Below are 27,909 nucleotides of genomic sequence, written 5' to 3'. Positions count from 1 at the left end.
TTAATGATGGGTAAGTTTTCGTTTTGGTCACTTAACTAAAAATATTTACAATTTGATCACAAAGCTATTCGAAAATTTTCATTTAAGTCACTGAACTATTAAAGAAAATTATTTTAGTCACTAGATTTTCTTAAAAGTTTTGCTAGTGAACTCCTAGTGACAATTTGACGATTAGTATGGTGGATCAGTATCTATCGACAAGTAGAAGAACATACGTTCAATGTTGGAGATCAGAGAAAAGAGTTATTTGAATTTTAGTTCGTAGATTTGTAACGTCTAAAGATATTTCATTAAAAAAATGAACTATAGAAAAGAAGGAAAAAGAGAGCTTCTGATTGGTGCATATAGTGTGAACAATAAAAGTCATATAGCATGATTTTAACAGTTTGATAACCAAATTGTAATTTTTCTTAATTAAACAATCAAAACAAAATTTTACCCATAATTTAGTGACTAATAATGTAATTTATTTTTAAAAATAATAAGCTTTTGGTAAATTCCCCACTGGATCGGATAGTGTAACACGATCTTCAAATGCTATATATTAATTAAACGTTCACGACATATATATACCCCACACACAACACATGTATAACATCCCTAAACAAATTATGAGCTAAACAAGTGTAAGACGAGTTGAATTTACTAATAAAAGTCCTTTTCAGATTCTATATTTTGTTTGGCTCTTTTGAAAACTTGTTTAGTTGGATCGATCAGTCGTAGTACCGGAACTTGGAAACCATGTTCTTCCATATATAATTAATTTCTTCATTTTCTTTTCCCTTCATATCTTTTTAATTAAAATTTTACAACTCTTGCAATGGCGACTGATCACCAAAATGGTGGATCTGATCTTAATGCACCCATCCTTGATGATCAAAGCCAAACCCAATCACTGGATTTAGGAGATCACGCTGTTGCTAATACCAAAAAGGCCACCTCTTTTTTCAACACTTGTTTTAATGGACTCAATGCTTTATCAGGTACGTTCTTCCTCAACAAATTATCCTTCTTTTTTATTTGGCATTTTCACATACAGAGGGTAGGCATGAAGTTATTTAAAAGCAATGCCATAGAAAGTGATGGGATTGTTTTCACTGTTAGGGAAAGCTAGCTAATTGCTTAATTTGGTTCAAGAAAAAAACATGGGAAATTATGACAAACCCAAGATTTTTGTATTGCTGAAGATAAAAGGAATTTAATATAAAAATATTTCGGTACCCAGAATTTGTTGAGCAGGAATCAAACAAGAGGTGACATTATCTAAATGTAGGGAAACGTATGAACCATATCTTCCTTTATAATAGAGAAAGTAAAAGAAACCTAGGTTTTGTGTCAATCTTTGTACACTGATTTCCAATTTTCCATCACTGTTTGTCTTTTGATGATAGATCTTGATTTAGAGCCTTGCTCCTTTTGGCTTTCGCTTCTTTGATCCAAATAACATCCCATATCTTTACGTATTTGGATTTGCATTTTGTATAGCTCACTTAGAATTTATATTAGTTAATTCTTGTTTGGTAATATATTAGTTTATTTAATCACTTTTTCTTATATGAAACCTTTGATTTTGGGAATTGAGTTAGTTCGGATTTTCAAATAAAGTAAACTTTTTCAAATTCTATTCTCAATAAATTAAGTATTAAAAAATGTTCGCCAATGACTACCACTGAAATGTCCATTACTTAGTTATATACTTTCGACAAAAGTATCATGAAGATTTTTATATTAGGAGTCAGATTATATTTTAACCCTCTTTACTTAAGAAATAAGCAAAATAGTCTTTATAGATTATTTAAAAAGTAATTTAATCATTTTTGTTAAAAATTTCATCTATTTATACCGTTAAAACTGACATGACTAGCGAAATAACCAAACAGTTACACGTGACATACTATTTATACCTCATACTAACGTATAGAATCGATTTTTAACAATAGAATTGATGAATTTTTTAATAGAAGGACCTGTTTTCTCTTTGATCTTATGTACATGGATTAATTTACCTATATTTTAAGTATAGGGGGCAAAATACAGTCTTACTCATAATACAAAAGCTTCCATGATACTTTTATCTATACTTTTCACAGCCATGCATGCATGTTTCAATTACTTTTTTTTTATGATTATATATATTTCAGTTATTAGTTATTATAAATTCTTTGATGGAATTTGGTCTATCACTAATTTAGTTAGAAAAATAGTATAAAAATTAAAATAAAAAATAGATATTTATAAAGATAATTAAGTTTTTGGTTAATTTTTAAATTTAAACCTAAAATTAACTTTAAAAAAGAAGTTACTCATGACCTTTTACTAATAGTCATTAAAAAATCTGCCTTAAAAAAATCATAAAAAATTTGTATAAAAAAATAATCATAAAAATTAATATCTTTCATATAGTTGAATTTTTTTCACACACCCTAGCAATTCTAATGATAATTAAATAATTCTGTAACTTCTAATACGATGGTAATAATATATCATCTATCAATCGGATTTTAAATTAGTTATGAAATTACCAAAAGCTTATTTATTATATAAAGTAATAAATAATATTTTGAGAGTATTTATATCTTTTTATATTTTGATAAATCTAAAAAAATAAATGTACATAATGAGAATCATGATATTTAAACCTAAGTATCATGATGTTCACCTATCAATTTTATCATTTCAACCTAAGTTATATTTAATTTTTATATCAATTTTTTTCTATTAATTTTTTTTCACCCATTGTAGAATAAGCTATGATCTAATTAAGTTACGAAAATTTTGTTTTACCCTTTTAGGTGATGAATATTATGAACTGTGGTGCCTTTTGGTGTTTATCTCTTATATGAATTATTTTATTTTAATAAAAAATAATAATTTAAATAAAATTATACCATATGAATTTATTTGACAAAACCACTAATTTATTTGAATTTGCAAGGACTAATCAATAGTTTTATCTTTTCCCTAATTATCCTCTATTTAGTTCAATTCTCAATCTATACAACAATTCAATTCAATTTATCAATTTCAAAAATTTCATATTATTCAATTATATGCATGGAATAGTTGAATTTCATTATTCAAATGCCCCTAAAGTTTTGCTTTTTTGTTAAATTTAATTCCTAAAATCGAAATTGCCATGACTTTCAAATTTGAGCTTCGATTTCGAAACCGATATCAATTACATCCTTCTATAACCCTCTGTTATCTAAAATTACAAAAAATTCACATCAATTTCAAAATTTATACACTTTAGCCCCTATGTTCAAAAACTAGCAATTAAAATTTACAAACTAGTCATTTTTCACTTTTAAGGTTAAAATCTAACAATTTAGTACCAATTTCTTCAAGCATTCATCAACGGAAAGTTTTAGAAATTTTAGCAATTTTGCAAATTGGTACATGAACTGGCTAAATCAAGCTCCCACAACCTCAAAAACATAAAAAAAATATAAAAAAATTGACTAAATTGAACTCACCAATTGAGGGACTAAAGCTTGGAACCCTAAGACCGATTCTTTTCTCCTTAACAATGGAGGTTTCGATGCATGAAGAAGAAAGGAGAAATTTTATCTCTTTCCTTCCATGTTTTCATATTTATTTTATTACTTATTTAATATACATATATTAATATAATTATAATTTTAACATTATTTTAACAAATATCCTACCAAACCGTCCATTGTAATTCTAAAATGGCTTATTTATCATTTTAGACCTTGGTTTAATAGCTTTATACGTCCTTAAGCCTTTGGCCAATTTAAAATCTATAGTGGTAGACTTTTAAATTTTAATCCTTGCACCACAATTAACTATCAATTCGACAAAATTAAAGGATCAAACTTTAATATAATTTTATACTAACCTCGTAAATATTAATATTTACAGACTCGAACAATGAAAATAGGATTCCAAAACTTTCATTTTCGAGACCATTGAAAAATAGGTTATTACATATACATCCATAATAACATAGGTAATGAGGATTTGCTCATCATACTCTTAACCATATCCATTAAATTCCAATTACGCCTTTTTTTTTCTAACATAGTATGCTATGCACATATGCAACAACTTTCAAAGAGTTTTGCAAATGGACTTAGACATATATTGAAAATCATTATGCCTTCATACAATTCCCCATATATTGAAAATCTTCATTTTGGTTTGTGGTTTAGATTAAAAGGAGTTCCTACATCATGTTGGATACATGAATAATAACACCAAAATCAAATTACCATGTATTAATAGGAACTTCAATTAAGTTTGATTTGAAATATATATAAGCATAAAAAGTTACATTTCTTTTTGAATCAAGAGTTGTGTTTCTGGAAATTTGTAACTACTTATACCTAACCCGATCGTCGGGTTTGAGTTACAGGATACCACATTTGTTGCTGGAGTAACTGCGATCATTTACATTCAGTTTATATCATTAGATGATTAAATTCAACCAAAGCATGCATTAAACACTATATAGAATCATTACTAGGTCTTATATGAGCTTACGAAAGCTCAAATACTAACCTGAGGTTGAATAATGACCAAATTGTAAGAATTTCAAAACTTTAGGTTAACATCGACGTGAGGGGGTTCCTTGTCACGAAGTACATTGTAAAAATTCATTTTATTGTTGGCAGTGTTGTTTTAGAAAAATCATTTATTTGTCGCTTTGCTTTGTAAAAATTCGATATTAACTAATGCAATGGAAAAACCATTATTCATGTCATTTTGGAAATCTAGTTTTTTTATCGATTTGGTTTTCAAAAATGGTTTCTTTGCAATGCAAGAAAAATTGGAAAACAATTTCAAATTTTACTCAAGCCAAATATCATGCATTTCTCGATTATTATGCTTAAGTAATCCATGCATGCAAAAATCCTCAAATGAAATGTTACCAAGCCACAGACCAGAAATAATTTAAAATTACAAACCAAAACCAATAGAGACTTATTAATAATACTTATTTAAAAATAGTCTGATGTCCAAGGTGATGCTTCGTATGCCGGGTCCAGTCCTAGTTTCAAGGTTTACTTGAAAAGTTAAACACTGTGGGGGGTGAGGTTATGAAAGCTCAGTGTGAGTCGAATAGTTGTTTAAACAGACATAATATCAAATACAATGAGACATAGAAACATCAACTCAGTGACCAGAATAAGCAAAGAAATTCGTCAATCAGTGCCATCAATACAAATTCAGAGCAAAACATAGCGATTAAAGGATTGTTGTATGAGCATGGAATGATGGAAATAATGCAATGCAAAGGTTCCTCCTTAGCAATCTGCTACACAGCACGGGTTCTGCAGAACCCGTCGGTCGAACTCCAAAATAATAAAAGTTGAAGCTCGATGTGGATAAACCACTAGTACAATAATCTGTAATACCCCGAAAATTACTACAGTAAAAAAGTAAGATAATATCCTTGATATAGTAAAATAAGGAAATAAAGTGATAAAAAAGGGTAATATTGAGTTATGTCAACATTAGGAAGTATATTATGACATATTAATTTAAGAAAGGATTAAATTGCAAAAGTGAGAAAAGTTTTGTAGCCCAAAGTAAATACTCAAAATTTGAGGGGTTAAAGTGTAAATATGAAAAAGTTGAAGACCAATAGTGTAAATATTTTAAGAGTGGAATAATCTAGAAACTAAGGAAAATGGATGAATTAGGACCAAATTGAAAAGGTGAAGAATTTTGAGGGACTAAATTGAAATTTTACCAAATTAAGTGATGACTGAAGGATGGAATTTCAAAAGATTATAAAGGGCAAAATGGTCAAATAGAGAGAGAGAATTCTAGAAGGTAATGATGATGTTTGTGATATTTTTAATTAATTAATTACATAAATGTTATTTAATTAATATTTTATTAAGATTTTTAGTATTATTTTATTATTAAATGATTAATATAAAAGGGATGAAAGATGATGAAAAATCATCATCTTTTCCATGCAACCAATGTGAGAAGAGAGGAAAAGAAAGAAGTTTTCCTTTCTTTACAATTTTGGTCCTCCCACAAAAAATTCACCATTTTCGCTTAGAAATCAAATAAATTTCCATAGCCACCAAGAGAGAAAATTGATAAGGAGGCAATGGGGAGATAGAATATCAATTTGGATTCAAGAAATAGAAGCTGGAGGAGAGAGAAAATCAAGTTAAAGATTGAAATCAATAGCACAAGGTAAGAACATCAAGATTTCAATATATTTTTAAGTTTGATATTATTGAAAAAGCATGGAACTAATGTTATAGTAGAGTTTTCTTATATAAGTTCTTAAGTTCTTGATATATTAGTGAAGAGAAATAAGTGAAAGTGATGAGAAATATTATAGAGAAAGGGAATAAGGGAATTATACACCTAGTAATCAACATTTTGCACTAAAACAGTTTTGGACAACAGCAGTAGGTTAAATTTGAAAAATCACCATAAATTGTGGAAATTGAATTAGAGTATGAATAAAATATGGAATTAAACCTTATTAAGTATAGTTTCTCATAGAAGAAACGGTGTAAGTAATGGAATTTTAATTCATGAGATATATTAAATTTTGTGAGACAAGGTCAAAATGAATTCGAGTTCCCCTGTTCTGACTTTGGAAAATCATAAAAAATTGAATAAAAATAATTAGAGGCTTAAATTTATATGTTTAAAATCTTGAATGAGTCTATTTTCAATAGAAACAAACATAAACATCATAAAAATTCTATATAAAGAGATAATTAATTTTTAGTGAAGAGGGGTCGGAACTATCAAACAGTGAAACAGTGGAATCTTTAAAGAATAAACTGTACTTATTGGCTAAACCAAAAATTCTTAAAATATTATGGTAAGAAGATATGTGAGTCTAGTTTCATAGGAATTTAGCAGACTTAATTTGGAGTTCCGTAACTCAAGATATAAATAATTTAGTGACTATGACTCAAGTGGATAGCTTTGAATTAATATATAAATAAATGGTGGAATTATAGATAATGTTATATATAAGCATATTATACATTAAGGATGTGGAATGGAGAGGAGGAGGAAAACAAATGATTATTCAACTAGCATGAGTTCTTGTCAAAAATGTCCAATTTGCATGTTTTAGATTCAAGGACTAAATTGAATAAAAGTAATATTTTAAGGGTAAATTGGTAAAGATGCCAAAAAGTGACCAAATTGCATGAAATGAATAGTTTTATTATTTAAATTAATAAATTGAATGAAATATTAATTTATATCAAGATTGGGTGAAAATTTGAGAAAAATAGACAATTATCAAAATGTCCCTGAATTTTGGTATTTCTACAATTTAGCCTAGTAAGTTCGTGTAACTTGAATTATATTCTTAGATGATTGAAATATATATATTGGATTGGGAAATTGATTTGAATTGTGAACATTAGAAATTGTGAATTGAATGAAATAGAAATAAAGCTTTGAATTACATGAGTAAATATCGGGTCTCGTAGGCCTATTTGTTATGAATATAATATTTCGAGGATATGTTGTAAAGAATTATAAAAGCACGTTAATAATTTAAAAGTTTTAATTCGGATGAAATTTTGTAACTCGATTTAATATGTATGCAAATGTATGTCTTCTAGTAATGCCTCGTACCCTATTCCGGCGTCGAATACAGGTAAGGGGTGTTATAATGTGACATCGCTAGATTCGGTCATAATGTTTAGACCAGGTTTGGGGTGTTACAAATGCAAATAAAAATGCCGATAAAAATGCAGACAATCTACCAATAAAAATGCGATAAATCGCCCAATCTTCTCAAATCTTCGGTGTAATACACTAACAACAATATTGCGGAATTTAAATGTCGCCAGATTTCCACAAAACTCCTTTGTCAACCACAAATACCCACCCCATGCACATGCAAAATGACATACAATCAGTGAGCCATTCATGCTACCAAAGTCAATCTCGGTACAATGGAATGCTTAACATGCATATAAATAATTAGTGTCAGTGTATGCCTTGCATATTTTTCATTTAACAGTAACATTAGCACATACTTTCAGTACATATTCAATTTCAAATTTTCATATAGCCAATCAACCCATTTAATAATCTCACTGGTATGTGACATACAATATAATCAAGTCATACGAGTATTCAATTGAACAATGTCATAGCATGTCGAACATTATGCGTGCAACCGTTAACCAATATTCACGATATATTAAAATTTCAAAACATGTCACAACCAACATTCAATAATCCATAACTATGGCATTCAAGCAGACAATCATAAATAGCAATTTCGCATTCAAACAATCCCGATAAGGAACCTAAACACTCAGTCAATATTTTAGGATACGTACCTTCTCGACACCTTTTATTTATCTTATTAGGCCATTCGTCCATGCCCAACCGGCAAGAATATATTTATCAAATTATATTCTAAATGATCAAGATGCAACGAATTATGTAAAGTTAGGACCCGCACCTTATTACGCAATTCGCAGCACCAAGTCGTAAAAATCCACGCTTCCGCACTAATGCCTTAAATGAGCACTGATCCAAAAACAACATTTAAAACGTTAATAATACGTTTAGGAACAGCCTTGAACCACCCTTAAGGGTTAGGCCAAAGCAATGACGTATCAAAAAAAATTCAGATTTGAAACTATAAGTGAATTTACACTGTTGACCTTAAACAAGAGTGCGGATAAGATTTGACTTCACTGTTGAATCGGGGGATTAAAATCAGTACCTAAGACCAAAATATTATTAAAAATCAGTAGGTAAAAATCAATCTAAGGCCCTAGAACTATCGGCCCAAAACAACAAATTTTAAACAGAATAATCCACATTACATTTTTCGTTTCCTAGATCTAAATCAATAACCTAAAAAAGAATGAATGCATACTCAATTAAAAAAATTTGAGGCAATTCTAAACAAGGAATAAGTGATGGGAATAAGGTATCAAACAGTTCAGTAAAAGAAGGAAAAATAGCAGTCCCAAAAGTGGTGATCAAAGGGTGACACACCACCACAGGCGACAGCAAAAGAGAGCTGATTAGGGCCGCAAAAAAAGGGAATATTTGGAAACAAAATGAATGATTTTGGAGGCTAGAAATAGCAAAACTTGGTTGTAAAACCAACAACAATAATGGGCAACAAATGGAGAGGAGAAAAGGATAAAAAGAATCAAAATGACACCAAACAATGAGGAGGAGAGGGCGGCACAAGGAGGAGGAAGAAGAAAAGTATGAGAGAAAGAATAGAGGGAGTGGGATGGCTAGGGAAGAAGAGAAAAGAAGAAAGAGAAATACAAACTGAAAATTTGAACTACTTGTAGTTTATTCTCGTCTTTCCTTTCTCTCTCGACGTTCCTGTGTCGTGTTTAGATACAAATAATAATTCAACAATCTATAATATCAATTTACAGCTCAAATCATAATAAATTACAAAATCACGCACATTTTGCAATATCTTCAATTTAGTCCCTAAAACCAAAACAAGCATAACTTTCAATCTAGACCTTCGGATTAAAATTCGATTTCACATTTATTCATTAGAGATCTCCTAATTTCTATTCAAACCAATATTTCATGATTGTTTGCATTTTATTCAATTTGGTCATTAACATACAGAACTATCAATTAAGTTTCACAATTTAGTCTTTTTTGTTAAACTAAGCGTAATTCCTATCAATTTGGCACTTAAATCTTTAAGAAATCAACAATAAAGAGTTTTAAAAAATTTAACAGTTTTACAAATTGGTACATGGGCTAGCTAAATCAAGCTCTCACGATTTCAAAAATATAAAAATTACAAGAAAAGGACTTGAATTACTAACCTTATTGTTTAGCCGAATATTGGAATGAAAAATTGAAGTTTTCTTTGTTCTACTATGGAGGATGGTTTTAGTGTGGAAGATGAAGAGAATTTCTCTTTCTTTCCACCAAAAGTTTTTCTTTTATACTTTAATTAAGTTTTAATTAATTATATTTTATTTTTTACTAATCTATATCAACTTAATTAATTCACTAACATCATTACCATCCACTATCTATACAAAATATATGGTTTAATTATCATTTTAGACCTTTTATTAATTGTTATTTAAGTCCTCAAGTCATTTTTAATTAAAAATCTATAACAATTGAATTTTTACAATTTAGTCCTTAAACCTTAATTAATCACTAATTCGACTAAATTATTTGTTCAAAACTCAATTCATCAATACAATAGCTCCGTAAATATCTCTATTTAATATTTACAGACTCAGTTTACAAAAATGGGGTCCTGAAACTACATTTTTCAATACCATTGAAAATTGAGTCGTTACATAATCTTTCTAATAGAGTCCTACTTTATTATAGAAGTGACACTTATCTACCATTCAGTCATTTTTCTCATCATTAGATAAATTGACAAGTGTATTTTAATTTACTTTAAACTTGTTGGTTTTCACCTGAAGTTCTATGCCAGCTCCTAGACCCACAAGGTTGATAAAATGACTATTTCTTTATTCTTTCATCTTACTTCCTCCTAAGCAAGCTAACTAGCCAATTCATTATCATTCCACTTATCTTTAATAGTGTTGTAGATAATTTGAAATGACCCATAATTTGAAGGCGATGAGTTCAAAATGAATTGCACTAAAAAATAGTCATTCGCAAGGTCTTTAATCATACTACAATATTTGTCATTTCAATGATATGTTTTTGCATTTCACGCGAACCATCAAAATTCATAATTAGACATACTAATTTTAGCTCAAACCATAAAATTCAAATCGATCAAGCCAAACTCAAACTCGACCCAATTCGATTTGGCCATGGAAAGTCAAGAACCCATGTAGCACCCCAAACCTGGTCTAGGCATTATGGCTAAATCTGACAATGTCACATAGAAAGGGATTTGAAGACAAGATTGTCGAGTTTAAAAACTGTTATAGTAAGTTAGCTTTTATTTAATTCGAAAAAAAACTAGTTGATTAGCTTTAAAACTTGTCTCTTAGTGGAAGCTTTTGTAACCAATTAATTTAGGGAAATTCATTTCTATTTACGAAAAACCTTAGGTTCTAGAGAAAAATTGTGTTTTGTGGAGTTGTAGTTTTAAAAAAATCCATAAAAAAATAGTATAAAGTCCCAAATTTAAAGCCAACCAGTCCATAGTCCAGAAGATACATAAAAGACCCTAGATAAGTAATAAATTCTAGGCATTAACGGAAAACAGTCTAAAATTTACGTGTGGCCACTGTTGAGTCCTCCGCTGCACTGACCTGTCAAGTTTGGGGATTACCTGTACAGATTAAACAAAAAAAGGGTGAGTTTTCGCAAACTCAGTGTGTAATCCCCACAAAAAAACATGCATATAGATAATCAACAGAATTCAGTTAGATACAGTCTGGGGCCTGTGCCCATCACAGAATTAGTTTGGGCCTTAGCCCATTCAGATACAGTCTCAAAAATACATTAGGGCATTGGCCCATATCATATACAGAAAGCAAATACAGTAAATCAGAATCCTACCTACCAGCCTTTACACACCATCTCCGTCCAACCCTACGCACCATGTGGGGATTAAATCAACCCACCCATCCCTACACACCATGCTGTACCAAAATGCGACACATAATCAGAAGGTTGCAGCTGAGTTGCCAGATAACAGGCTTAATTTAATAGCCTTTCAGACACTTCCTCCAAATATCATCAACCCACCCCGATGCATTGCAACAAACAAAATATGTCATTCCATTATGCAATTACATTCAGGTATCATAAGTCATGCTCGGTATAGAAATCAGACAGACAGTTCACACATATAGGGGTCTAAGTAAAGCTTACTGACCTTACAGTAGGTCCACAGTCGACTTGGGCGACCCGTGCAACCTTACAGAACTTTTCAGAAAAATAGGCTCACACGCCCATGTGGCCCAATCGTCCCAAATTGGCCTTGGCCACGTGATCCATTTTTAATGTAACCCGTGCTAGTTAATTGTTCATATATATTTTCACTATTTACTTATATGTTCCTTCAAAGTTGTCTACTTGAGTCACTGTTACTAAATTATTTATATCTTGATCTACAGAATTCCGAATTAAGATCTGCTTGATGTCTTTGAAACTAGACTAAAATAACTTTCTGCCATAAAATTTTTCAGAATTTTTGGTTCAGCCAATAAGTACAGTAAAATTTTCAAACTTACCCCTATTCTGCTGTCTGGCAGCTTCATCCCTTCTTTGCTAAAAATTCATTATCTCTTAGTACAAAATTTGATGATGTTTCAATTTGTTTCTATTTAAAATAGACTCATTAATAATTGAAACATGTAAATTTTAACCCCTAATTATTTTTCTCCTATTTTTGATGATTTTTTCCAAAGTCAGAACAGGGGAACCCGAACTCATTCTGATTTTGTCTCACAAAACTTATTATATCTCATGATTTACAATTCCATTACTTACACCTTTTCTTCTATGAGAAACTAGGCTTAATAAGCTTTAATTCTATATTTTAGTCATCCTCTAATTCAATTTCCATAATTTATGGAGATTTTTCAAAGTTAGCCTACTACTGCTATCCAAACAATAAGCAATTTTGGCTTTTCATCGAATCCCTATTTTTTTTGCGTTTCGGGTACATACCGGGATTTGTTTGATACTAAAATAGTCCCCGAACACTCCAAAGCCTATAACCAAGATACTCAACATTAATTTAACAGATTTACAAGTGAATTCACAACCAAGAACGAACAGAAACCCAACTTACCACCAACGATAACCCTCCGTTTAACTATTGTTAAGATGAGAACACCGAATTCACCAGTCCGAGCCTCCCCCTACGCCCAAATCGCAGAGAAAAAACATTACCACTTCAGTCGTTAAGAGATTCATGACAGAAACGAAGAGAAACACTTACCAAAACTAAGCAAGCACTAACCGCGTGCAAAAACAAAGGAAAATAAATGGATTAGGGAAAAATCAAGAAGAAGAAAAAGAAGAGAAAGATGGAAAAACTCAGAGAATTTCAGCAAGAGGAGAGAGAGAAGAATAGACGGCAAAATTTTTTTGGAAAAGAGTGTCAAAATTCAGTTATGGGAAAAAAATAAAATAAAATCCCGATAACTCCCAAAATCCTTTAATCTTCTCCCCTAATTCCCACTACACATCCACTACTTAAAATCCCCCTATTACACAACTCTATCCCGAAATCTGAGCAAAAAAAATAATACCCTTTCCTGCATAAGGATTCAAACACAAGACCTCCACCATAATAACACACCATTTAACCACCAGACCAGCAAACTCATTTTGATGTAATTTACCCAACAATCAAATAAAAGCCTACTAAACAAGAGTAAGACCTAATTCATTCAAAATACCTAAATTTGCCCAAGCGAAGGCTTGAATTTGGGACCTCCCAAACACTCTGAGAACACATAACCACTAAAGCTGGCATATATTTGTGCCATATTTTCATAATAATGAAATTAGAAATTTTGGGGCATTACAACCCAGACATAAATTAACCTGACCTTGAAATTAGTCCGAACTCAAAATGACCTAAACAAATAACCCAAAGTGACCCGAACTTAAATAAAGTATATTTTTTAAAGAATAATAATAGTGTAACACCCCACACCTAGCCTAGATGTTATGCTCGAATCTTGAGGAATTAAGCAAACACATTTTAAAACTCCAAATTTTAAACTAGAAAACTGTGTGTTTCGAAACTATTAACTTTGGCAAATCTCTTATAGTTTTCCAGAAAAATATGTGCTGGACTTATTTATTTAACAGAAAAAACACTTATTTGGTTACTTAGTTTTGCAACAGAAATTTTAGAGTTGTTAATTTGTAAACCGTGATTTCAAAATGAGAAAATGTATAATTTGTAAATTATCGAAAACAAAATCCAGCAAAAAAAATCCAAAAATGAAAAATAAAGTCCAAAACATTTATACAGTCCAAAAAGTCTAGAATTAAGTTTAAAATTTATAAACCATATTTTTATTTAGCCAAAATCCAATTTGAGCTCTCGCACACCGCTCGATCTTAAAGTTTGCTGATTACTCGAGGAGATAAATTATTGGGTGAGCTAACAAAGCTTAGTGTGTAACTCAACCCAAATACTAAACAAAAAATGGATAGGCATACAAATATCAGTAACCGAACAGACATAACTAGCAAGGCATATCATCTGATGCAACATAGCAATATATCAGTTACAGATTGCATGACATTTTATGCGATGCAACACTTTACATATAGCAGAAAAAGATTATACCCCTATCCACTAAACACTATCTCTGTCCCGTACAACACACCTAATAGGGTAATTAATACCCATCCAACCCACATAACAATTAGTGATTGTATGTCACTGTACAGAAACATGCAGTCAAACTACTAGATTTAGTACGAAAAATCGCTAGAATGAGAAATATGCATTGTTTAACCCACCCCAATGCACATGCAACAACAATTTAGCCAGATGTTCAGATGCACACAGATCAAACATGCTTACATATTGGAAACATGTTAATTATATACTCATAATTTCAGTTCAAATACAAAATTTATACAACTAGCATGCTTTTAAAAATTACATGTACAGTAACAAAACCACAAATTTCATTTATTAGAATCATGCATATCACTTAATAGACCCTACAAAATTAGCTAACCTTGAAACACTTTTCAAAGCATGACCCTAACCTAATTTACTCAAAATGGGTCCACATGGCCTACTTGGTGATATGGATGAAAGCAAACACAGGATCGTAAGTTTGTCCAAGTCGCGAATTTGACTTAGGATTCTACACGTTCGGAAGGAAACTTGAATTTTGACAAAATCTTAAACATAATGAATCCAAGTCAGATAAAAAATAAAGAAAGCAATTACAATAAATAGCTAAGATGAATAAAATAGAACAATAAAATTAAATATTAGAAAAATAAAGAAGAAAATAAAGAAGGTAGATGGAAAAGATGAAATGTGACGTGTAGAAGTCCTAAGGAGCCTTGGAAACAAGAAGAATCCACAACCCTCTTCAATCGGCTCTAATTTTCCCTCCAAGAAAGAAAACTTGACAGAAATGTTTGAAGATAATCCCCACAATCTGAAAAGTTTGTTAAAACTCCTCCAAAAGAAAACTCCAAAAAATTCTTGAATAGAAACCTCAAAGAGAATTTTATAAACACAAAATGAATAATCAATGAATTGATTTTCTGTGTACAATGCAAAGACCTTTATATAGACTAGCTAAATAAATTTAAATAAAACTCTTAAGTATATCAGAACTCTAATTAACCAAAATAAGAAGTAGTTTTAAATTAAACTTTCTTATTGATATAAAACTCCTCAATAACTTAAAATATTTAATAATTATAAAAAATTTAGAATAAAAAATAATAAATTAATAAAAACTGATAAATACAATATTAGGCTCATATATAATAAAAATTAAACCTAAAACCCAAACCTAATAGGATTTAAACTCGAATTAAAAATCAGATACATAGCAAAACCCTCCACGCCTCCTCAAAACCCTAAGAAACCCTTACAAACTAGAATCACCACACCAACATGCTACCCAAACAGACAGCGAGAAAACGAAACAGACGTGCTACAAGACATACTTTTCATAGAAGTTGATATAATCAAATTTATAATAATTTATATAATTCAGTAATATTTTTATAATTACATAAAAGAATTACGAAAATTGTAATATTTTATACAATTATTATAAAAATTATGAAATTTGTAATAATTTATATAATTAAATAATTTTTTGTATGGTTGAAGATGATGAAAAGCTTATTTTAGAAAACTCATCCTACAACTTCTCCCTAGTTTATTAATGGAATACAAGTATGCCAAATCGTATAATATTTGTTGACTCGGTAGACAGTTTTTTTTTTCTCAAATTAAGGTTGATCAACCCAAATTATATACTTAACAATCAATACTATTTTTTAAAAAAATAAAAATTATAATATATATAAAAGTATAATTATTTTAAATTACAGTTAATAAAATAAAAATATTTTACAAGCGGATATGACAAATCAAATTTTTTTTCTCAAATTAGGGTTGATCAACCCAAATTAGAATATGGTTGTATGAAATTATGAATCCACGTCATCTCTACCCATTAATAGGAGAATGATAAATCAAATTTTTCCTCCTAATTTTTAACTTTTTCCTCCTGACAAAATTTAAATCCAATTAAAAATGCTAAAAATTAAAAGAAAAATTCTGATTTTACATTCTCTTATTGAAAAGAAATAGGAATAACGTAATACAATTGTTTCTCCATGATATTATCTTACATCACTTGTATTTTTTTAATGATATCATCTTACATCATTTTTATTTTTTTAATTCACTGACAGATATAGAATAATTATCTTTTAAATTGAAAGTAGTACATTGGAATTCAATGAGAAAAACAAATTGAGAATGGGAATCCACCCATACCACAATATGTCTGACAAAAGAGTTACTTGCAGAGCACAATGTTCGAAGTTTTTGTTTCCAGTGATTTTGTAGCTGTAATACTTTATTCCTATTTGAATATTTACAAAATATTTTATTTAATTTTATGAATAATTTTTTGAGAAACAAACAAGTATTTGCAGAAAACAAAACTTTGGTGCTTTGACAGTTCTCTGTTATTATTTCTTTTTTCCTTTTAACTAATTTTTTAGGAGTTGGGATATTATCAACCCCATATGCACTAGCATCAGGAGGATGGTTAAGCTTGATTCTTCTTTTCGCCATTGCCACTGCTGCATTCTTCTCTGGCTTATTAATCCAAAGATGCATGGATTCGAATTCGAATATCCGAACTTATCCCGACATCGGCAAGCATGCATTCGGGAAGAAAGGAAAATTGATAGTCTCCATTTTCATGTACATCGAGCTTTACTTAGTTGCTACAGGATTCTTGATTTTAGAAGGAGATAATCTTCAAAAGTTGTTCCCAAATATGGAATTTGAAGTTGGTCAAGGACTAACAATTGGTGGGAAACGAGGCTTTATCATACTAGTAAGCCTCATAGTATTGCCTACAGTTTGGTTAGATAACTTGAGCCTTCTTTCATATGTGTCAGCCAGTGGGGTATTAGCTTCTGGAATCACAGTTGGTTCCATTATATGGACTGGTGCGTTTGAAGGGATTGGGTTTCAACAAAAGGGAACATTGGTCAATTGGGATGGAATGTTGACTGCTATCAGCTTATATGCTTTCTGCTACTGTGCTCATCCAGTTTTTCCTACACTCTACACTTCTATGAAGAAAAAACATCAGTTCTCCAATGTCAGTATTTCTTCTAGAGAGTAATTTCAATTGGATGTTATTTTTTATCGAAAAACATGTAATGGGGTAATCTTTTTTTCAGGTACTGGTTGTATGCTTTATCTTGTGTACCATCACCTATGCATCAACGGCAATCTTCGGGTACTTAATGTTCGGACCACAAATTCAATCACTGGTAACATTGAATCTTCCAGCAAGCAAGATCAGTTCAAAAGTGGCCATCTACACGACCCTGGTGAACCCCATAACCAAATACGCATTGATGGTTACTCCAATCGTTAATGCCATTAAAACCCGGTTTCCATGCTGTTACAACCCGGGATTCCTCACCATCTTCATTGGCACCAACTTGTTGATCAGCACCGTTTTCGTGGCACTGGCGATTCCGTTCTTTGGTTCACTGATGTCCCTGGTGGGAGCACTTTTAAGTATCACTGCTTCTGTAATACTTCCATGCTTATGCTACTTGAAGATTTCAGGTATTTATCGAAGATTCAATGGCCAATTGGTTGGTATATGCCTTATAATTATAGTGGGTGTTTGTCTGGTTATTTTTGGCACTTACGCATCTGTTCTAGATATCATAGGCAATTTATAAATGTCAATGACTTAAACCCGAAGTTTAGTTTGATTAATTTATGCATTTACTTTTATGAATTTGCATTTAGAAGGGTTAAATTTTAAATATTGACATATGCAACTCATTCTCATTTTCTCTAATTGCAGCCTCCTAACCAAAAAATAATGATAATAATAAATAAATGTCAATTCATCGGCACTTGCACATCTGTTCTAGATATCATAGGCGATTTATAAATGCCAATGAATTAAACCTCGGGGTCCCTTTTTTTTCAATTTACCAATAAAAGTCCATTTCTGTAAAAAAATTATTGAAATGGGCCCTCTATTTTATTATTTACCGGAATGGTCCATTTTTCGCGAAATCGCGTCCACGTCAGCGCGATGTCAGGGTACGCGTCAGGAAATCGCGTCCACGTAAGCATCTCGCACTTACGTGGACGCGATTTCCTCCCGCGCGTGAACAGTAACCAACGGTAAAAAATTTGACCGTTGCCCCCCCAACGGTAAAAAAAAACTATAAATACCCCCACCCCTTTTTATTTTTTCACAAACAAATCCTCTCTCATATTTCCTCTCAATTCCTCTCAATTTCTTTCCAAAATTCTCTCAATTTCCTTCCAAAATTCTCTCAAATCCATATTTGATTTCAATTTCCTCTCAATTTCCTTCCAAAATTCCAATTTCCTTTTTTAAAATAATTTTAAATTTTTTTATATTTTTATAAATCGTAAAAATTTGTCTGATTTCATCAATGGCCGGATCATTGACTCGTCTTGATAAGCATCACATATCAGTGGAACAAATGAAAATGGTAAGTGTTAAATTTAATTTTTAAATATTATTTAAGAATTTTTTATTTATGCATTTTTTAGATAATTATTAATTTATTATTTGTTATAAAAGGAGGTAGATCGGATATTGGAATGCAATATCTGGAATATGCATGCTCCTCCATCACCGTTGGTAGAGAACTACCTGCGAGAAGCGGGTTTTTGGCACGTGGCGACGGTAGGCCGGGGATGCAAGTTGTACCCGAAACTGATCAGTACGTTCATCGAGAGGTGGAGACCCGAGACGCACACATTCCATCTTCCATGTGGAGAGTGCACTATCACTCTAGAAGATGTCCATCTGTAATTGGGATTGCCAGTGGACGGGCACCCAGTCACCGGGTCTGCCCAATCTAGCAATTGGGAGGCAGTGTGCTATGAGCTTTTGGGCGCAATTCCGGAGAAAATGGAGGGAGGTAAGGTCGAGATAGGCTGGTTACGTGACACATTCGCTGATCCGAATGAAGATTCAACCGAAATTGAAAGAATTCGATATACTCGAGCATACATTCTTCAAATAATTAGAGGTTATCTGATGCCCGACACGTCACGGAGCCGCGTACATCTAAGATGGCTGCTGAAAGTCGTTGATTTTAGAGCAGTCGGTGAATTCAGTTAGGGGTCTGCCGTGTTGGCTACATTATATCGGGAGATGTGCGGGGCGAAGCGACCAAAGAGAGCCAAAATCGGAGGTCGCCTATCACTACTGCAGTCATGGGCACAGTTTCGCTTTCCATTTCTACTTCCTCGACTGAACCACCCATATACATTCTTACTCATAACGAGGTAAATTTTATATTACATTTTACAATTATTATGTAGATTTTTAAAAATAAAAGTATGCTAAAAATTTATTTAATTAGGTGGAACCATCTGGCAAGTTATGCTGGATTACCGTCCTCTCTTGAAGATGTACGGCTTCTATTGGACCAACGGTCGGAAGCAGAAGTAAGTATTATTGCAAATAGATATTTCCATACATTCGCTAGTCGATTGGTATTTAGTATTTAGTATTATTATGTATATAACTAATATTTCTATCATGTTCATATAGTTTGAATGGACACCATACGAGGATCCGGCAATTCGGGCAGTAATTCCGGAAGAGTTCTTACAAAATCCGAACGCCTGGCACGTGAAAGTCGTGTTGATCAACTACGCAACCGTATTCTCCGACAAAAAAATACAGTAATTTTACTAACCATTAATAATTTTATATAATTTGATAATTTTACTAACCATTTATAATTTTATATAATTTGATAATTTTACTAACCATTTCTAATTTTATATAATTTGATAATTTTACTAACCATTAATAATTTTATATAATTTGATAATTTTACTAACCATTTATAATTTTATATAATTTGATAATTTTACTAACCATTTATAATTTTATATAATTTGAGTTAATACAATTTATCAATGAATAATTGTACAAAGTTAATTTTTTTACAAATACATTCAACTAATTACGATTAGGGCATGATCGACTTGTATGGCCTAGAACCCTACACCATCCGCACAACTTCGTTTGACTGATTGTTTCTCGGATATCCATATTGTTACGTATTCTAGTCGAGCAAGGTCGACCCTTTGGTTTGCGACGTAATTCTCTATCCGGTAGCAGCTTAAAAGGAGCAAGAGATACGGGCGGCCACTTACGTTCATCTGGGACCGGTGGGAAAACGTGTATCTAGATGTTGTGCATGTTTTTTAATTTGTACACTTCGTCCACATAACTCATCGGATCCAGACGAAGTTTCCGACAAGCTGCAATAACATGAGCGCATGGATAACGAAGTGCATCAAACTTCCCACAGTCACAAGTCCTATTTCGCAAGTGTACACGATATTGCATGCCAACAACACCTTGGTGCGGTCTGTCAAACTCTATCACGCGATACCATAAATTGTCTCGATCTTGACACATTGTGTGCATGATGTTTGTCCTCGCCTTGGCCTTGTTTATTTCTTGAACTACCTTACTGCACCATACATGGCCTCCCTGCATCTGGCCTACATAACCTGCTGCTCGCTTTGGAAATAGCGCCGCCAAACGAAAATATGTCTCCCGCACAACCGATGTTATCGGTAGATGACACGTTTCTTTAAGAACAGAATTTATGCATTCAGCCAGGTTCGACGTCATATGGCCATATCGTAGGCCGCCGTCGTATGCTTGTGACCACTGTTCGAAACGTATGTTACAAAGGTAGTCCGCCCCTTCTGCGTTAATTGAACGTAAAATTGCCAACATCTCGTGAAAACGATCTTTATTTATTTCATACCCTGCCAATATAAGATCATAGAGGTAAATTTATACCACTTCTACCAATAAAACTAATTCAAATTGACAAACAAAATAACACAGATATAGACTAAATACCCATGTTGGTCACTTGTCGTCGTTCGCTTTTAGATGGATATTGTCTGTAGTAGTTCGAAGCAACGTGTCTTAGGCAATATCTATGGTGTGTGCGCTGCCATAAACTTCCATCTCGATCAAATGCAGCTAGAATACCAGCGCCCCCCAATCTGAAATAACACAGATATCAGGTTGGGGGCAGACATGCCTCCTTAACCTAGAGAGAAAGAAATCCCAGTCATCAGACGACTCCCCTGGTGTTATTGCAAATGCAATTGGAAGAATTCTCCCACCGCCATCCTGTGCCACTGCAAGCAATAGCCAATGAGTATACCTACCAAACATGAAGGTACCGTCAATTTGTACCAACGGCTTGCAGTATGGAAATGCGTCTCGGCATTGCTTAAAGGTCTAAAATAGGCATTTGAACACTTGGCATCCACGTAGCAATCGGCTGTTGTAGTACGCATGTTCTGTTTCAAGGTCTGTTATGGCACTTGGGACGTATCTCTCTAGCCCTGACACCACTGCCATATTTTATTATATGAGGCGTCCCACCCACTATGCATCTTCTCCAACGCCTTTTGCTTAGCTATCCAAGCCTTGCGGTAAGAGGGCGTGTACCCCATTTGGCTATGGATATTGGCAATTAACACCGGCACTGAAGTCCTAGGATCTGCTTTTATTGTAGGCAGTATCAAGCTAGCTAACATAGCTGAATCTATTTTGGGATGATCTTGTGAAACACCTATAAAGGGAGTACATTAAATAATGTAACATTTCATAATAAAAGTATTATTCAGATACCGTCAATACTGTACCTGCAGCACATGTATGTGGACCTTTGAACTTTTTTATCTCCCACAACCCTGTCCTTTTCCTTAACGAGGCGTAGATTTTCCATGAACATGTGTCGTCCTGCACCGCACATTTCGCCTCAAACTTATCAGATTTTGATTTAACGACGTGGTAGTTAACGCCGTTTTTGATGTTATGTTGTTTCAAAGAACTAATAAAACTATCCTTGTTGGTAAACTGATTACCAACTTCAAGTTCACCGAAATCTACCCCCGAACTTGTACGATCACGCGACCGGTGTGGTAGATCTGGAAACTCTAACGCATCATCTGCAGACAGATCGAAATTATGCATGTGGGCTAGAGGTGAGTATGCTCTAAATCATGGATTTTCTTCCTCATCTGAACTCCTTTCAGCATCTTCAGCTTCTGTTGGAATAGGCTCCGGTTCAGAAAATAAGCCAACTTCTGCACCATCCGGCCCGGGCTCTCGAGGTGGATCAACATCGGAGTCATCTTCTAACCCACAATCATCTGCAACGTACGAGGTCCCCTTACCAGTTGACGTCGTAGGGAGTACGTCATCCCTTCTTCTGGGCATTTCATAACGTCCCCAATTGGATGTAGATTGTCGCCCACTAGAACTTTATGTCGTTTCCCAGTACGTATTTCCAGCATCAAGCGTCGAGCCACCGACGTACATGTCCCATCCACCGATAAAGTGTCTTGCAGGGGATGTGCATTCGACACTACTACCGAACATGGGCTGTTCTGAATTTTGTAACCCGCTAATCGAGTGTCGGCCAGGGGTCGTGTATACATCTCTAACACCGGTCGCAAGTACATTAGTTGGCGATGTAAATTACACATATAACTCAATATAAGGTGCTCCACTAGCAAGATGAGTCTGCACCATTGCCTCCAAGCTACAAGCACCTTTTATGTCGAACGAGTCATATGTCACCGGATCAACAGAAGAACAAAATCGATACGTCATGGACAGAACTTTCATTGGCATCGTTCCGAAAATTTTACGCCTAATTCTTTTACGAAGTTCTGTAAAAAATATGTTCTGGTTAAAAACCAGTCGCACCGTATTCTCCGACAAAAAAATAACACCATTCTCGGTGTGGCAAACCTCACCATCGTAATAAATAACAGCAGTAATACGTTCACTCATATTTGAAAGTCTAACTTTCTTAGCCTCTCTAAATTGTTTCTGCTGTGACTTATGCATTCTGAGAACATTATATGCCTAATTTATAGCCTCAGCCCAAACATGCTACTGTAGCAAAAGTGCACCCACGAGGCCGCGATTTCACAAATTCTTCTCAAATAGCATCCTGCTAGAAGCGATTTTATACTATTTGGTCAGAAAAGTTAAAAAAATTTATTTCTTACATGACCTACTGTAGCAAAAGTGCGTCCACGAAGCCGTGATTTCACAAATTCTTCTCAAATAGCATCCTGCTAAAAGCGATTTTATACTATTTGCTCAGAAAAGTCAAAAAAAATTATTTCTTACATGACCTACTGTAGCAAAAGCGCGTCCACGAGGCTGCGATTTCACAAATTCTTCTCAAAAAGCATCCTGCTAAAAGCAATTTTAAACTATTTTATCAGAAACATCAACTCGAAATTATTTCTTCCAGGACCTAAAACCCTAAAAATCCTGAACCCTAAACCCTAAAAGCCAAAAAAACCTAACGTGGGAAAAACGGTAATATCGCATCCACGTTAGCGCGATGTCAGGGTACGCGTCAGGAAATCGCGTCCACGTAAGAGCGAGATGCTGACGTGAAAGGAAATCGCTCCCTCAAGGACGCGATTTCCTTCCACATCAGCATCTCGCACTTACGTGGACGCGATTTCCTGACGCGTACCCTGACATCGCGCTGACGTGGACGCGATTTCGCGGAAAATGGTCCATTCCGGTAAATAATAAAATAGAGGGCCCATTTCGGTAATTTTTTACAAAAATGGGCTTTTATTGCGTTTTTCCCTCGTGTTTTTCAACCTTAACTATTTCAGAATTTGGGAATCTCGGAATGTACATGATAAAACCAATATTTTTATTAAACAACGCTTCTAATCAAAAACGCTTCCAATAAGACGTGTATTTTAAAATTATTCAAACTTTTCGAGAAAATGCTTCTAATTAGAAGCGTTTTCTAGACTTGTCTTCTCCAATCTTTTTCAACATTTTGAAGGTCTTACTTTCTATAAAATGAATACATTTTGTAGAGGTTCCATTCTAAAATTTCGAGTAGATTGTTTTAACAAGGAGAATTATATAGGGAGAAAATTGTTTTTGTTAAAAATCTGAATTTCAAAAATTGACTTAAGGTAATTCATTTAAGTACAATTTGTTGTTTTAATTCGAGTAATACGTACTAATTTTTCTATATTATTTTTAACTAAATTACAAATAAATACCGTATTTTTTTCAAATTTACCAAATTAGACCATTTTTTGGAAGAATTACGTGAATAAATCGATGTTACGAAAACGCTTCCAGTTAGGTGAAATTCAGAAAATGCTCTTCCATCTGAAGTGTTTTTTGCCAAATTAGCACTAAAAGTGGCAGCACCAATAATTTTTTCTTTATTTTGTAGTGCTACCTATTAATGTGAAAATAAAACTTGTAAAACAGGTCTTTATATAGATCCCAAGTCTCATTTCCATTGTTTTTAAAAATTAAGTGTAGCCTTTATTGATAATTTTGCTTAAGAACACAAGGGAAATGAGACTTGGGGTCTATATAAAGAATTGTTTTGTAAGTTTTATTTCCACATTAATAGGTGTCACCAAAAAATAAAAAAATATTGGTGTTGTCACTTTTAGTACTGATGTGGCAGAAATCGCTTCCAACTGGAAGCGTTTTTTTTTGCAAATCACCTGAAAATGCTTACAACTGGACGTGTTTTTTCTGAATTTCACCTGAAAACGCTTCCAACTGGAAGGATTTTCATAAAAGCGGCTTATTCCCGTAATTCTTCCTAAAAAATGGCCTAATCTGGTAAATTTGAAAAAATTTCGGCATTTATTGGTAATTTAGTCTTTTTTTATTGTTTTAAACATGTGAAATATGCTATTTGGTTGAAGATGAGTAGACAAATTAGAGTAGTTATTTATTATGATGGTCAAATTTGTGACATCGAGTTTGGACCTGTTTTTGTGTCATTCCAATCTTCAGATTTGACTTTCAGTCGAGACATAAAATTGCACAAGCTTCGGTAAAAAATTAGGAAGAAAGTTGGCAGTTCAAGACGGAGAAATATTTTGAGCTTGAAATATAGATATCTAACATCACTAGACCGCACTAGATATGATATATTTGAGCTTAAAGGGGACATCAAGGTAGAGGCTATGCTTGATTCACATTGCTCTAGTGGGAATTTTTTACTAAAGTTATATGCCAACTTTGTCGATGTCGAGGAAGGTGGTCCGAGTTCGACAAAAGTTCTGCCAAATCTGTATCTAGAACAATAAGAAGAAAGTCCAACCACACGATTTTGAAGCTCGAAAATGAAAATAAATCATTCGGTCATAGTGAACATATTGAGTTGTAACATATTAAACGAATTTTCTCAAAATTTTACCAGGGGTAAAATCTTCAAAATATTATTAGGGGTAAAATTATCAAAATTTTACTGAAGTAAAATTGGGATGAGAAAATTATTTAATATGTAAATATTACAGTTTATTTTGAAAATAGAAAAGCTGAATCGGGTTGGATCATATTATAGAGTACTCGGCCAAAAAGGCCCAGAAAGTATTTATAATTGCACTTGATGTGAGACAGGCCCAAACCCTTCATATAACATGAAGAGAGAATTTTCGTTTTCACCAAAAAAAAAACTTTCTAGTTCTGTGTTTTGATTCAATTGGTTTGAGCCCACACTTAAAGCAATTCGTGTTACAAGAATAGCGGAGAAGATTGTTTGGTTGAAAGTTGAAAAACATTAAGGATCCACTTAATCAAAAACAGCGGTATGAATTCAGTTAAGGTTTATTGCTATAAATATCACAAACCAGGTTCATTTTCAAATTTTTAATTTTCCTCTGTGCAAGAAAATCATTTTCAAACTGGGGTATTTTCCAACAGAAAGTCGTTGCATTGGGTGTAATACTTCTGCAGTATGTAGCATCATTCACAACAGTGAAATTCATAGACGAGAACATGGGTAAATGAAATCCTCACATTGGCATGACTTGGTTGATGAAAAGTAAACGTGGTCACGGGTCGCCCGTATTTGTGATGGATGACTTGATCACTACTCTATAGTGATTGACTTTTCATGAAGAAAGAGATAATGGTTACCATGATATAAAATAGGATCATATTGGGAGAACGAATATTATCCTAAAAAGATCAAGGATATCCTATGAGGGTAACATAGTAATAACAACGTCATTAGACAAGTACTAAGTAGTTGCTTCCGTAATGGTATGTCATTGGGGAGACTTAGTCATGATATTATGAAATGACTTTGTGACTAAATGAGTTTATAATTAATAGGCGAAAAGTCAAAACTTAATTATAAATCATTTGAGCCCTAATTACATATGTCCAATCGGTCTCTCCGCTAGCTCGTTGAAACCAAAAATGAATTGCGTGTTTGAATCGAAATGAACAGAATGAATAGACATAGAGACATGGAAAACATTTAGAAACGATTATGGTTTTCTCTAAAATGGAGAAATGTGATCATTTGGAAACGAATGTGGTTTTCTCATAATTGAAATGGAAATGAAAATGAAAATAAGAAATGATTCATTTGCAAATGTACATGGATTACTAAAACATGATCGAAAGAATGAGGTGATGTTTTTGAGTAGTTTTAAAGCCCAAAAATGAAAATAAATCATTCAGTCATAGTGAACAAGTTTAGTTGTGAAATATCGAATATATTTTCTTGTAAATTTTACCAGGGGTAAAATCATCATAATTTTACCGGTGGTAAAATTGGGATGAAAAAATTATTTAATTTGAAAATTAATGTTTATTTTGGAAAATAAAAAAAATATGTATTAGGTTGAATTAAATTATAAAGTGTTGGGTTAAATCTCCAAAAAACACATATAAGTGGACCTAATACAATGAGAGGCTCAAATCCCCATCATAATACATATGAGAGGCTCCTAATTTGACTAGAAATTTATTTTTCTATTTGAAATAAACCTCTACAATTCAATAAAGGTTCTACCTTCTCTTCATATAAATAGATGACACTGGTAGAGCTATTTACACAACTAGAGATATTGTTATTTTTTTGAAAATAGAGAGAATATGTTCTCAACTATTTTATATGTTTTTCCAGAATAACAATTCTGCCAGTTTCTATTTTGAAGATAGAATTTTTTTCTCCCGAAAAGTAAAGAAAATTTTTTCTAGTTATGAGTTTTGATTTGATTGGTTTGAGCCCACACTCGAAGTAGTTTGTGGTAAGAAATAGTGAAGAAGATCATTTGGTTGAAAGTCGAAAAACGTCAGTGATCTACTTATCCGAAAACACAATTATGATTTCGATTCAAGGTTTATTGCTATAAATATCACAAACTGGGTCAGTTTTTAAAATTTTAATTTTTTGCTGTGCAGGAAAACAATTTTCAAATCTAAATTTTTTTCCAACAATACCCACGTGATTCACGGAGTTGTTTCACTAATTCAAATAATATGTTTCTTCAAAATTATAATAATGGAGAAATATTATAATAATGATATTATCAAATGAATTTTACCTTATTACGAGTGAGAATTGATGAGGTGTGTCTACTTTGGACCGTAAAAATGGTAGTCGGTTCCATGCCCATAATTGAAGGAGGAGCATGGAATCGCCAATTTTTTTTTGGTTTCGTCGCCTTACAATGTCTCCAACACTACTGATCCCCAACTAAGTCACCCTACTTCTTTCAAGTCGACGAGTTTCAATAGCCACCTTAAATGTACCAAATTTTGAGATTTATCTGGCATGAGAAGACCCTCGATTATCTACAGGATGAATGTTCACGCGAATTATTCTCTTTCGACAACACTCGCGGAGTTGTCG

At 32.7% G+C, this 27,909-nt stretch overlaps 2 protein-coding genes across 2 annotated transcripts; both read left to right on the top strand.

Moving 5' to 3' along the window:
* The first annotated feature begins 600 nt into the window (after positions 1–600).
* LOC107937399 (amino acid transporter AVT1I) lies at positions 601–17,933 on the top strand. Its single transcript, XM_016870268.2, has 3 exons — positions 601–983; positions 16,666–17,276; positions 17,359–17,933. The coding sequence occupies exons 1-3, from the start codon at positions 821–823 to the stop codon at positions 17,872–17,874; spliced, it is 1,290 nt and encodes a 429-aa protein (XP_016725757.2). The 5' UTR covers positions 601–820; the 3' UTR covers positions 17,875–17,933.
* Positions 17,934–18,769: 836 nt separating this feature from the next.
* On the top strand, positions 18,770–19,965 carry LOC121216296 (uncharacterized). The gene is made up of 3 exons (XM_041091882.1): positions 18,770–19,474; positions 19,552–19,636; positions 19,743–19,965. The coding sequence occupies exons 1-3, from the start codon at positions 19,341–19,343 to the stop codon at positions 19,878–19,880; spliced, it is 357 nt and encodes a 118-aa protein (XP_040947816.1). The 5' UTR covers positions 18,770–19,340; the 3' UTR covers positions 19,881–19,965.
* Positions 19,966–27,909: the final 7,944 nt, after the last annotated feature.

Source organism: Gossypium hirsutum, chromosome D04 (genome assembly GCF_007990345.1).
Source record: "Gossypium hirsutum isolate 1008001.06 chromosome D04, Gossypium_hirsutum_v2.1, whole genome shotgun sequence".
Taxonomy (NCBI): domain Eukaryota; kingdom Viridiplantae; phylum Streptophyta; class Magnoliopsida; order Malvales; family Malvaceae; genus Gossypium; species Gossypium hirsutum.
Note: the sequence above shows the minus strand (reverse complement) of the source record. Positions and strands in the feature narration are given on the sequence as shown.

Bases quoted from the DNA above. Each gene is read 5' to 3' on its own strand.
- LOC107937399 (XM_016870268.2), top strand. From the start codon at position 821: ATGGCGACTGATCACCAAAATGGTGGATCTGATCTTAATGCACCCATC. The intron at 984-16,665 runs GTACGTTCTTCC...CTAATTTTTTAG, and splicing joins TGGACTCAATGCTTTATCAG to GAGTTGGGATATTATCAACC. The intron at 17,277-17,358 runs GTCAGTATTTCT...TCTTTTTTTCAG, and splicing joins AAAAACATCAGTTCTCCAAT to GTACTGGTTGTATGCTTTAT.
- LOC121216296 (XM_041091882.1), top strand. From the start codon at position 19,341: ATGTGCGGGGCGAAGCGACCAAAGAGAGCCAAAATCGGAGGTCGCCTA. The intron at 19,475-19,551 runs GTAAATTTTATA...TTATTTAATTAG, and splicing joins ACATTCTTACTCATAACGAG to GTGGAACCATCTGGCAAGTT. The intron at 19,637-19,742 runs GTAAGTATTATT...ATGTTCATATAG, and splicing joins ACCAACGGTCGGAAGCAGAA to TTTGAATGGACACCATACGA.